The 13,561-nt window shown below is 34.3% G+C and overlaps 2 protein-coding genes across 2 annotated transcripts; one reads left to right on the top strand and one right to left on the bottom strand.

Annotated features, from left to right (window-relative positions):
* Positions 1-6,973: 6,973 nt before the first annotated feature.
* LOC147276936 (BURP domain-containing protein BNM2A-like) lies at positions 6,974-8,312 on the bottom strand. The gene is made up of 2 exons (XM_086253004.1): positions 8,126-8,312; positions 6,974-7,895 (listed from the first exon to the last, which is right to left on the bottom strand). Exons 1-2 carry the CDS (start codon positions 8,219-8,221, stop codon positions 7,035-7,037), a joined length of 957 nt encoding a protein of 318 aa, XP_086109130.1. The 5' UTR covers positions 8,222-8,312; the 3' UTR covers positions 6,974-7,034.
* Positions 8,313-11,196: 2,884 nt separating this feature from the next.
* Positions 11,197-12,311, top strand: LOC147276937 (organ-specific protein P4-like). Its single transcript, XM_086253008.1, has 2 exons — positions 11,197-11,259; positions 11,731-12,311. Exons 1-2 carry the CDS (start codon positions 11,215-11,217, stop codon positions 12,106-12,108), a joined length of 423 nt encoding a protein of 140 aa, XP_086109134.1. The 5' UTR covers positions 11,197-11,214; the 3' UTR covers positions 12,109-12,311.
* Positions 12,312-13,561: the final 1,250 nt, after the last annotated feature.

Genomic DNA, 13,561 nt, shown 5'->3' on the forward strand with positions numbered 1-13,561 from the left:
GACGGCAGAAACTTGGACAGAAGAAACTTATATCCAGGGTTCTTGCTTCAAAAACTACATATATGTGGTAGAATCCCCACATTATCTGGAAATAGGAAAGAAATCAATTAAGAAACCCAAATTCCCAATACACCTAAGAATCATAATACAACAAGAAATCACCTAAAAAACCCAAATTCCCGATACAACTAAGAATCCTATTCACCAAACCCAAATTCCCTCTCCACAAGAAAATATTATAGGATATAACCGATATACCGTCACGTGGTATAACCAATTCAACTTGTAAGGGTATTATTGGACGATGTATTTATACTAGCAGAGTATAATATTAATAACATCCACTCATATTATAACACATAGACTGGTTATACCACGTGTCAATATATCGGTTATACAGAATAATTTTTCCTTCACCAGGTTATTTTTGTTATGTATGAGCATGGATGGAGCCACAGCAGGCTCAGAGGGGACACATGTCCCCCTCTTCTATTTTCATTTCTTTTTTCCTTCTCAACATTTAAAGAAATTAAAAGAAATATATATACTTTTTCTTCATCTAAATTATAAAGCTCTCAAGTTTTCAAATGTCTCCCTTTTACTCCATTTATTTTCTTTCTTTCCCTCATTTACTTGATCTTATGTTAATTATTTTGGTTCCCCTTATGTTAATTCTTTCAAATCTCTTTCTCATTTTCTCTAAGTCTAATGGTACATTCTTTTTTTCTTTGGTTAATATTTGTTTATGTAACAAGCTTAAAAAAGTAGAGTCAAACAAACATAACTAGAATTTTGTAACAAGATAAACATTAAGCTTGAATTGTAATAATAAAAAAAAAAAAAAAAACTTGCATATATTATTTCAAGTTCCCCCATTGTTTTGTTTCTCTGGCTCCGTCCCTGTGTATGAGTTGGGATAGGATCAGTGTTTTCAAAAGCGAGCTTCACGCGCGCCTCAAGGCGCGAGTCATGGCGAGGCGGCGGCCGATTGCGCACGACGTCGCCGGACTATGTAAAACGACTGAAAGGCGACGGCAAGGCGTTGAAGGCGTTGAAGGCGTACGCCTCTGCAGGAATTTTTTTTCCAACTCCTTCAGTCCATCAGTCCTTCCCCTTTCAGCCGTTCTCTCAACTTCTCTGTTCTGGGTTCTTTCTTCACGACAACACGGCGGCTGGGTGGTCTCGGACGGCGGCCGATCGAGTCATCTCTGTTCTGTAATCAATCTCTCATCAAGTCTCAATCTCTGTACCTTCTCTGTTCTCAAGTCCCTAGTGTTTATCAGATGGTCATTTTCCTTTGCAGTGGTCTGGAATCCGTGGGATAAGAAAGCGAAGGCAATTTCTGATTTTGGGGATGATGAGTACAAGCATATGCTCTGTGTCCAGGCTGCTTGTGTGGAGAAGCCTATTACTTTGAAACCCGGTGAAGAATGGAGGGGAAGGCAGGAGCTATCTGCTGTCCCTTCCAGTTACTGCAGCGGACAACTTGACCCACGGAAGGTACTGCAAGGTGGTTAAGTGATGAGCCATTTTGTTGCATCTCTTGTACAGGTAGCTAGTTTACTGAAATACAACCATAAAAGATATGGACTACACGTGCATGGAGAGTGAAAGTGTGTGTGTGCTTGAATGCTGACCTTCCAAGAGATGTACAAATGATGCATATGCATGAGGGGGTGTCTTGAAGAGATTGGTAGATTGTTATTCTTAACCTGCAACTGAGGTACATAAAAGGTAGGCTCATTGGTAGCTCTTTATAGACATTTCTTCACAATTGTAGTCCTCACGTTTCTCATAAGCCGTATATGATAAAAAGTTCCAATTTTGTAAGAATTGGATTTCAGCTTTTCTTCAATTGTTCCACGATAGTTCCATCTTTATGAAATTTGATTTCAGCTTTTCTTCAATTGGATTTCTATTTAATTTAAACAATATTATTGAATTTGATATGTAATATGGATGATTTTTATTTATGAATGACAAATTGACAATTAATGCTATCTTTTAGCTATATACTTGTTTTTATAATTTTTTTATTATTATATTTTTTTATGCCCGAAAGACTTACGCTATAAGCGTCAAGGCTTACGCCTCGCCTTGCGAGACTGCAAACGTCTCGCATGACGCTTTTGCGTCTGAAAACACTGGATAGGATTGAATTCCTACTAAACTTGTTTAAAAATTGGTACTTTCTGCTAAAGTTTGTTAAAATTAGCACTTTCTGCTATGTTTAGTTGAATTATTGTCACTTTATGCTAAGCTTGTTGAAAAATTGGAACTTTTTTTTTTTTTTGTCGTGAAAAAAATTGGAACTTTCTGCTTGGGAATTTGACCAATGTTGCTTCCGTTTCTATGTGGGTTTTTGAGGTGCTACGAGGATGAAAGAGAAAGACGAAAGAATGAGAGGGGAGAGAGAACTAGAGAAGGAAACGTTACAGTCAGCCTTGAAAGAAAGAAAAAAACAAAAAACTTATGCTGGCTGATGTGGCCAGGTATGAAAAACATCCCATAAATTTCTGAGTCTAGCCTAAGTAGTTTTCTATTTCAGTATGATACTTTCATGATGTTGTGCCGGAAGCGTGGATATGAGTCCAAATATAAGTCAGGCAAAATATGAACAAAACATAAATAAATTTAACAAGAGAACACAGAGATTTATACTGGTTCGGCCTTAATGCCTACATCTGGCGGAGCCAGAGAGGAAATTTCACTAATAACAAAGAAGATTACAAAGAGTATATCAAACTCTCACAAACCCAAATTGCAAATACACCCATATCATACACTCACCCAAGAACAAGAACAAAGAACAAATTTTTTTCACAAATACAAAGAGCAAGGAGAGAGATTAATACCAAAGTGCAGCTGCACACACAAAATTTATGGGCAAACAAGAGATTTTTTTCTTCTCTTCCAAAGCTAGTGTAGCACCCCACAAACAACACAAAAGACACGGCTGCAGTTCTCTCTCTCCAAGCTTCGGTGCAGCTCCTCTCTCAGCTGCTCTCTCTTTCTTTTTGGTGCGGCTACAACTCACATACTGACACACACCACTTGTTTTGCTGCTGCCCAATTAATCAAAGAACAAATGCTTCCTTTGGAAGCTGGAGGCACAGGTGAAACAGGCCCAAGTCTTACTCCACTTACTCAAGGTGATGTGGCACACTTACAACCACTCAAAAACAAATAGGCTTAATAAATGGGCCAAACCCAAGTGGGTCCAATTAGAGTCAAAACCAACACATGATTCCTCTCAGAAAAAGAAAAATGATAGTATCATGATTTACTTTCTATTTGCTGTATTGGGAGTTTTCTTTTTTATGAAAGCGTTGTATTGGGAATTTGCGATTCTTAGTTTAATTACATAGAAGTCTAAAACGAAATAGTTGTACAATATATTTCAATGCTCAAAAGACCGACCACCAAGGATTTGGACTTATAGGTTCCTTGTGCATCTTATGAGTTTCTAGGAAATGATGTGAGATAGTTGCATGGTTGAATTCAGTGTAGTGCTAAGATGGGGCTAAGTCTAGAACTGGGTTCTTTCGCTGCGGGAGTGATGATATCAACAACTGATCTTACTCAACATATATACACTAGAGCAAGTAAGGCTATTACTCTATGCTATGTTCATGCAGATGATCTTCTTTGGAATATATGTACCTTCCTGTAGCTCAAGAAACATGCATGCAACCAACCATGAATAGCAGAAGTGGTTTATCTTTGGTTATGTTGGATATATATCTTCTTCCATAGACCTTTCTTTGGGTGGGGAGAGAACAACATTGTGTTTATGAGAATAACTTACCTATTGGGCCTTCTATTGGGTCATGTATTTTGTCTAAAATTAAGCATAGTAAGAGAGAAATGTGGAACTGGACTCTACTGTTTTTGTACAGTTTCGCATCCTTGATTATTAAGCCTTTTTTATTGTACTTACTTTTTCCTTGATCTAATGGAATCTCATTTTGGACCAAAAAAAAAAAAAAAACTTACCTATCCCCGTGTTAGGGGATAGGTGGTATCACAAGAGAGAAAGAAAGAGAGGAGAGAGGAGAGAGATAGAGAGAGAGGGGGGATGGGGATAACAGGTGGTAAAACCTGGGTTGCAGGTAAGTTCTTCTCTTGTGTTTATATATGTTATCATAGCACACAAGAGAAGAGATTGTTAGAATTAATTGCTTTGCTTGTCCGACAATTAAGTTCCTTATTAATTGTGGTCCATATATATAGAAATCATGATCTAATAAAGAGAATTGATATAGTCATAATAATAAAAGATTTTGGGTTAGTTTACCAGTCTATATCTATTATGATAGACGGTAGAGATTAAAGAGATTATAATGAGAAATTCGGTCCTCTCTCTATAAATATGTAAGATAAATTCATCTAAACCTACAGACACACAAAATACACTTAGGCTCCGTTTGGGATTGCGGTGGAGGACCCAAAAGCTGCTGTGGATGACAATTCTCAATTACCTACAACAGTTTTGGTGTTTGGTAAAAAAATAAAAAACGGCTTTTTCCCACAATTCTCAACTCCCCACAACAAAAACAGAAAGCATGTTTCTAGATGCTTTTGAAAGCTGCAGTGACTCACAGCAACAATGAATATTTTATTTTACCCATAATACCCTCATTGATTTCTATGATTTTTATTTGTTTATTTTAAATTAAAAAATATGTCTATTGTTAGTTATATTTTATATTGTGATAATTAATTATGATATTTTATTTATAGGATTAAAATTATAATATACCTAAAAAAATAATAGGCATACTTATTTAATAATGTTGTTCTTAGAAAAATTAATGCTAATAAAAATTTGTAGTAAAAAATTTCAAAAACAAGTAAAAAAACATATTATTTTTACCAAACAAATAAGTGAAATGCACTTTCAGCATCATGTCCATTTTAGTAATTATACACAGTCACAGCATTTTTATATTAACATTTACCAAACACTTTGATACTGTTTTTTGCACTCACAACACTTTTGAAAACATAGTTTACCAAACACTTAACTGCTTTACTTTACAGCTGACTTTACTTCACAGCTGTTTTACTTCACAGCTGTTTTTTCTCACAGCAATACCAAACTGGCCCTTAAAGGAATTGATTTATAGGAGAAGGGAGAGAAACACGAATTTCGGTTCTCAGATTTCAAGAACAACTTATTGTCAATCGTTATTCTACAACCAAGTGCCGTGTACAATGGATCAAGGTACGCGCCTCTAAATTTTATTAAGTTAAACAATATGTGTGAAATCATGTTGATCAAAGATTCTGAGTCTTAAAGTATATTTATGATTGTCCGTTTGTCACGATCTTATGTGAATGTTTTGAATGCTTTAGTCGTGATAATCCTTATAGAGATACCTATCAAGATTTTATTGGCTGGCTTAATTGTATTGTGGATTCCCTTGGATTAATTTAAGGCTCTGTACATCCACTGGGAAGTGAGTGGTAACCAAGAAAGCAATAAAGAGGAATTGGCATTTCTTGGTGAAATGAATGATTATGTGAAAATTAAAGAGGAAAATTGGGCCCCTTGAATTAAGAAAAACGTGCTGGCTAGAAAAGCCAAAAGACCAAGTCATATATAACGGTTCATATATGGGAACTTATAAAATTTCCCTTCATATATGGAGGTTAGGTGATGCTGGTCCCAATTGCCAGATTTGAATTTCATTAACTTTGTTCAAATTAAGAGATAATGATGAAAACACCCATGCAAATTCTCGCATCCACGCATGGTTCAGACAGAATTTTAGTTATACGGTAATCTTTTATGCTAATCTTCAACAAGAAACTTTTTAGAGGCGTAAAGGATTCCCATATAAGTCAGGTCCGGACAAATTTTTTGTCTAGGATTGACATAAAAGATTTTCTATATGAATTATATGTAGATGACCCGGGTGTGAATATGAGAATTTGTGCCTATTGTATACCTCATAATGATAAATAAACTCACTTTTTATAATTAATACAACTGGATCCAACCATAAGTAAGCTAACATTTTTTCCAAGTGAACAGATTAAAATTGTCAGACAGTTTCGAGCTAGTTACAAATGAGCATTCAAAGTTTTGTGTCAAGAGTTCGAATGCTCGCCCACACTTCAAGTGCTCGACTTAAAAGTGTACCGGTTTACCATGTTTTTCAGCATGTGACTAGTTTGTTCACTATACTTACTACTTTAGACTTCAAAAAAAAAAAAAAAAAGAGGGACTCTAAAATTAATTGGTTATCTCCTTCTAGATCTCGTACTCACCTGAGTATTTACCTATAAAAAGATAATAATACTAATTCGCAGGAAATGTACTAGGATTTAGGAGGCTCTATGCACAAATAAAAACCAAGACCATTTTTCTATACCAAAAATTATATAAATAAAATTAAGTTCTTGAAATTAGCCCAACTAGTAGCATAATCTCTCCTGTAAATGAGGTAAGTCTGCTAGTTTTAAATGATAGCATCGTTCACTGAATATATATACTCAATCATGTAGAACACTACTACCAACATGTAACAGCCTCTGGTTTACAAATTCAAGCATTAGACATTTAGACACATAGGCAAGCATTAGACATTTAGGATTTGAATGATCACGCATCTCAATTGTGACAGAAGATTGTTAAGTTCCATAACAAATACTAGATTTTATGTTAGCAGAATGGGTGCTCAATGACACAAGACAGTAGCTCTACCACCTATGCATCATACTGAAGGCCCTAACACACCCAAATTTTGACTCCTTTAAATTTTTATAGAAACTACTATTTTTCATAATAGAGTAAGTTTAAGGTAGAATTGGTAAAAACTCATTCCTATTATTAAAATTATAAAAAACTATTCAAAGTTTTGCATCATAATATATAAAACATTGGGCCTCTCCATCACCTATTTGATATTCTAACTTCATCCATCTGCATAACTTTAGTTCCATGCAATTTAGTGAGAAAATCAACTAGTTCCAAAGTAGTTTGGCCTTTTAGTTTAGCTACAAATTAGTTGTCTTGCATTAAATTATTACATTGATTTGGATGTTGGAACCCATACAAGATTATCTGCAGGAAAGAAATGGCACACAGGGGAAGTCCCTGGCTTAATCCTAAGAACACTAAATGATGCATGATTAGGGCTCCATTGAGAGGTATCCAAGTGGCAAACAGCAACAGCTTCTACTCTATCTCCATTCTCACCACTTAATGAAATCTTAAACACCTTGTTCTGACTTTCTTGGCTGTGGCAATAGAAAACTGCATAAGGGTAAGGCATGGTGTGACATGCTACCATCTTGGGAGCTAAAATCTCTTTAGGCACTTCCAAAATAGTATAGTTCTGGAAGAGGGTAGTTGAACTTGTGAGATGGGATGTGGCTACAACACTAAAAGGGGTATCAGATCCAAAGACACCTTCTGTGAAGTCAAGCATGGATTTTAAGGAAGTAGCACAGAACTTGGTCTCTCCTTTGATGGGTTTAATCTCACACTGTCTTAGCGTATCTTCCATGGCTTTGGCTTGGGGTGAGTCTTGAGAGAATGAGAACATTTGAAGAAGGTGTAGTAGTTGTTTTGGTGAGAAAGGAATTGAATCAGCTTCATGCCTAGGCAAAAAGTGGGGAGAAGTTGAAGGGTCTCTCTTGGGAAAATAGATGGCCATTGTTTTCCCCACTTTTAGGTCTTTTAAGGTGAAGAAAATCATGAGTGAAGGGTCCATGTGATCCATGTGGGATGATGGATGAGCATGAGCATGCTCTGTATGTTTTGGTTCATGGGCATCATCACTATCTTGCTTAGCATGAATTCCTTGATCCACAGGGTACATCAAGTTGTGTGTTGTTCCCCACTCTTTTTCACTCATCTGCCTGCCTCCAATTCCTTGAGCACACTGCATAATATTACTAATTAAATGTTTAAAAATAAAAAGAGAAAAAGACATGAAAAATTGAAATTTCATCTAAATTGCTGATCATTCTTTTCTTGTATGTTTAATCAAGCCTAAATTTTAAAGGAAAGCTAATAGTTGGAACTAGAAATTCACATGCTGCAATATCATCAGATTTTATCAATTAAAGGATATAAATATGAAGAGTGAACAAAGTCAAATTTTTGGTTTACCATAACAAGCAGCAGTAGATGAAGCAAGGGGCTCCAGAAACCAAGTCCTGAACACATGTTTCTTCCCTTACTACAACTCTTTTCCATTCTGTTCATCTGCTAATTTTGAAAGAGCACAAAGATATGAAGTCCTAAACTTTGACCAACAAAATATATATGGGAAAGCTGTTTCTCAAGTAAGTGATTTCCCCAGGCACAACTCAGCTTAAAAACAATAGGCTAAACTCATTTACTGACTAAAAATGGGCAGCTATAGTTTGACATTTTTTTTTTGTTACAACTATAGTTTGATATTTTACTGTTGCTATGCATCTTAATTTGACTTGTAAGGGATGGGCCTACCACTTGTTATTGTCTCTTTAATTTGTCTTCTCATCATTATTATTGCTGTCAGCCTGTAATCTAGTCATATAGACTAATAGACACATACCTTTTTGTTTTTTTATATTCTTCCATATCGTGTACAATATTTTTTATTAAAATTTTTACTAAAAACAATTATTTACACTTGACCCTATGGTATAGTTGTATTTTTCTGGACTTTATTGGAGGAGATTTCAAGTAAAAACATAAATATGGATTATGAGACCATTTTCGTTGAAATATACTTTATTTTAAACATAATAAGGCATGACTTATGGGATCTAGTCTATATTGTAATTCGATGATCGAAGCCATCTATCTTCTAAGCCTCTATACAAGAATCATCCTTACAAAAAATTAGGTCAATTGAAAACCATTAAGACATCTAATTGTGATTGAATGAATAGACAAACATAGTGATTCCATAAACGTACACTTGAAATGATGGCCCTTTGACTAAATAGTTAAACAATTTTTTATTTATCTAATTTTTTACAAAAATGATCCTTGTATAGAGGCTTAAAAAAAATAAATGACTTTGATCATCGAATTATAATGTGGAGTGAATTCCACAAAGCATACCTCATTATATTTAAAATGAAGTATACCTCAAAAAATAAACCTGTATGTATTCTATTTGACTATTGTTTTTAGGGATTATATTTGAATCAGAGCTAATTAAAAGATGAATTATTTGAATCATAACACATTGTGACAACATCTACTTAATTTAGAGAACAGTACGATTTCTTTATATGTCAAGAGAATGTTATTTGCACTTCAAAATAAGCTTTTGATAATCGAAAATTTTTATTATTTAATGAGAAATCATTCAGTCATGACTTTCTTTCTTTTATCCAAATAAGAAAAAGCAACCTGACAAATGTGTAGACCGAATTAGCTAGTTTGGAACTAAACATAATATTAACACAAAACCCACAATAAGAAAATAATCCAAACTCAGCTCATTGGTTTCTGATGGAATATCCAATTATAAAAGTTGATTCTCAAGATCCAACTGCAAGTGCACAAAGATTTATTTTGCATTAAGATTTGAAAGTGAAAAAGTGACAAACAAGGGTCGGCATCATTGAGTCACATCTCTATGGTAATTACTTGCAAACAAACAAAGTGTCACCAACCTTGAAGATTCGATTATATATCCTCAACTGTAGACAATAAGACATATGAGTATATGACAACCCACGTGAAAATGCATCCTAGAGCAATAATGTGGGAGAACTCTCTTCATCCAAGAACTCAATTACAAGGATTTTAGGCACCAATAGGCAAGACCATAAACTTGTTACAAACAATTGGATAAAGTACTAGGCTTTGATGCTTTATACGAATAGACAAAAATAAAGAAAAAATGAAACCCAATATTTTTCATCTAATTGAAAAATCCAAATTTAATTAAGCATGCAAAATGATGATGATTAATTCCATTGATTTCAAATGTATGAACCAATAGATTACAAAGAAATTGTGAAAAATGTGCTATAAGATGCGACTCCTTGATTAACATAATTGTAGATCATCAGTAGTTGTTCACTAGACAAGACGAAGTTAGGAGAAGGCTAAGAACACGTTTTTTTCAAGATACTCTAGACCAACCCTATTTTCTTTTGATTTAGTTCTAAACTTCTAATCTTTCTTTTTGTTTTATCATCCTTGGTGAGGAAATATTTGATATTATTGGCCATAAATGATGAAAGACAAATATGGTTATGAATAATACTATACTTACCACATTTTTATATCACATTTTTATACTATCTCACGTGTCATTAATTTATTAGATAAAGTTTTTTTTTTTTATTTTTTTTTTTTAGTGTCTAATATATAAATGTCATATAAGTTACCACATAAAGTGATATGAAATTGTGGTATAAAAATGTGAGATATCTAGCACTACTGTGTAGTTATATATACAATGTTTCTTTTTCGTTGCTTTGATTCATTATTAATATAGGACCAAATCTTTGATCAAGAATGACCAAAAGATTTATTTTCATTATAATATGGATGTTTCAATTAATTTAAGATATCTACCCTCACCTCATTCAACTCGTGTCACTTGAATTAAGATTCATGGTCGACTGGCAAAGGGATTTGGGCCGATGATAGTCGTGCATTATGTCATGCATGACTCTTGAGTCTTGTAGTGTGACATATATTATAATAAATATTTTAAATTTGTTACCATAAAGAAGGAATTAAGAATTCTTAGAAAATTGTCACTTAGAATGAATATAACATTTAATTGCATAAAAGTCTAAATGTAATTTTAAACATGTACAAGATTATCATCAATAACATTAGTAAAGCATTCAAAAAGTAAGTGCGAGAGACGAGAGTGTGACTAGTTGTTAATAGAAAAGCATATCTATGTTGGAAGCCTTCCAAAATTTTAGGGTCCACAATTAGATCAGCCCCTGATGTCTTCTAGCTAGGTATGATAATCAAGACAAGTGCCATTAATGGGACTACCATAATCAAGACATGTGTCTTCTAGCTAGATCATCATCATTGTAGTACCAAACATATTATATATATTTGTATAATTCATCATCAAACCCGACATGTTTCTCGTGCCCTCGTGTCTTCATGCTTCCTAGACAATTATTCTGCTCCAAAATAATTATCTATAAGTAGCCTCATCACTCATGAGGTATCCTTCCAATCCAACTACAAGGATTAAGTTTTTTCTGCATACTGTAGACATGAAATCTCTTTGTTCACTTTTAGCTCTCTTCTCGCTTCTTTTGGTAAGAATTTGGTCATTCTGTTCTTGCTTAGTTGCTTAACATATGTCATCAATTGTTCAAGCCAATAGTTATAACTGAGAGTTGAGAGATGGGAAAAGCAAACTCAACTCAAAATTTTATCTTTCATTCACGTGAAATGATAATTTGAGATGCTATGTTACCAAATTGTCAATTTAATTAAATTAAGTAGGTTCTTGTTTGCATATCTAGTCTAAATATTGACAGTTTGACAACACATTAATAATATCAGTATTACGATTTAAAAATTTAGCCTGTTATATTATTATTAATTGCAGGATAATATTTTTTTATGACATGTTATATTGTTCAACTGTCAATTTAAATTGAATGAAAACTTGCTTAAATTGACAGTTTGATAATATAATTTATGAATGAAAAACAATATGATCTTTAAAATGCCTTGGAAATTTTTCATAACATTTTCTGTGGTGTTTCTCTTTTGTGGAGCAGTTTGCTAAGACTGCAGAATCAAGAAGAGGTGCAGGAGACTACTGGAAAAGTGTCATGAAAGAGCAGCCCATGCCAGAAGCAATTGAAGGCCTCATTGGTGATCATTCTGATTCAGCATCAGAAAAAGAGAAAGCCAACTGCCATGAGAGTGTGAAACCTTTTGTTGAGGTTAAGGTTGACGTTGATGAGGAGTTTGAACCAAGACCCAACATCTCATCTTACCATGATGATGACAGTAAAGCAAAAGAGTCCTCTGTGAAAGACTCTGAGCCACAAACCAAGTCCATGGCTTACCCTGACAATAGTAATAGTGGTGCTGAAGAGAAGAGTGAGGAAGATTTTGAGCCAAGGCCAAACATTTCTCTTTACAATGACTGAAGGAACAGAGATATTGAATTGGTGCAATTCTGGAGCTATTTTAAAAGTAGCTAGTAATTAGCTGTTGTGTTATGTACCCCCCAAAAGAAAGCCACTGGCTATGTGAGAATTAGTCTATGTATTATTATGACTGTAAGATATATGTGGTCTGGGATTTGATGTTTCCAGTTGTGTAATCTTAAAACGAATAAACAAATAGCTTCAGCCATGAATGTAATATTTTTGTCAATAGTCTGTGCCTTATTGTCATGTACTATGTGGCTAGCTAAATAATATATTTTTTATAATAAATAAATTGGAAGCTCCAAAGAAAATTAATGTACTTAATACTAAACTCATAATACTAAAGATACATTTAATGATTGCCACTTAATCTGACATAGAGTTAGAGAAATTGGTGGCTGAGATTCACATAGTCAAATAGTGTTGTTCATCAACAAAAAATGATTTTATTTGGATGCACCATCTGTTTTTTTTTTTTTTTTTTGGGCGAAGGATGCACCATCTGTTATAATTACCATTAGCTTTGCAGCCTTATGCGGGTGCCGAGTTTGCACGTCCCGCTTAGGACTGCCTAATAGTTCAACTACAATAATAGAGAATGTTAGTCATTTCGGATTCATGTCAAGTTATGTTGGTTTAAATTGAAAAACTATTTGGCTCTTTATTTGTAAAATAAAATTATTTTTCTTTACAAATCAATTACAATTTGATACCTAATAAATTAGCCCACCGGCTAGTTCAGTTTTCTTTTATCAATTGCTGATGACTTTGTTTGGGTGGAAGATGCGCCACCTTGGTTGTATCCTACCCTTCATTGGCCAATAGCCTTAATATGAGTTCTCTCATTTCCGATGAAAAAAAGATAATTTTGATCCATGTGTTTTACCTCATAAACATACTTGGTTGGTCTCCGTGGTTTCAAAACTCTGGCAAAAAAATCATGTATGTTACCTTCAATTTAGTTTTCAAACAAAATTTAAAAATTTGAGTTTATTAAAATTGTACTCATATTGCAAATAACATTAAACACAGAGATTAAATGTAAAGTTTTGAAACCGGCCACATGGACAAAATCTGTTTTTAAAATAAAACACAGGGACTAAAAACAATTTATTCCCAAAAAAAAAAAAAGCTGCTATTTGCACACATCTTTGAAGAAAAAAAGAAAAACCTCAAGAGAAAAGACCTTATATCCCATCTTTTTGTCTTTTTGCACAACTCTCTTAAAAAAAAAAATAAACACACACACACAACACTTACACACCCCTCCCTAGCCACCTCTCCTCTCTCTAGCACACATCCCCATCCCCGACCACGCCGCCGAGCAGCCCACCATCTCTGGCGACCACCCCACCCCTTCTTGTTATTTTCCCAGAAAGCACCTCAGCAATGCACTCACAGGCCTCATCCCAAACATCTAAGGATGAGCCGTGCTTGACAAGTGTGTAAC

Source organism: Dryas octopetala, chromosome 8 (genome assembly GCF_963921425.1).
Source record: "Dryas octopetala chromosome 8, drDryOcto1.1, whole genome shotgun sequence".
NCBI classification, from domain to species: domain Eukaryota; kingdom Viridiplantae; phylum Streptophyta; class Magnoliopsida; order Rosales; family Rosaceae; genus Dryas; species Dryas octopetala.

Bases quoted from the DNA above. Each gene is read 5' to 3' on its own strand.
- LOC147276936 (XM_086253004.1), bottom strand. From the start codon at position 8,221: ATGAACAGAATGGAAAAGAGTTGTAGTAAGGGAAGAAACATGTGTTCA. The intron at 7,896-8,125 runs GTAAACCAAAAA...AATATTATGCAG, and splicing joins ATCTACTGCTGCTTGTTATG to TGTGCTCAAGGAATTGGAGG.
- LOC147276937 (XM_086253008.1), top strand. From the start codon at position 11,215: ATGAAATCTCTTTGTTCACTTTTAGCTCTCTTCTCGCTTCTTTTG. The intron at 11,260-11,730 runs GTAAGAATTTGG...TTTGTGGAGCAG, and splicing joins CTCTCTTCTCGCTTCTTTTG to TTTGCTAAGACTGCAGAATC.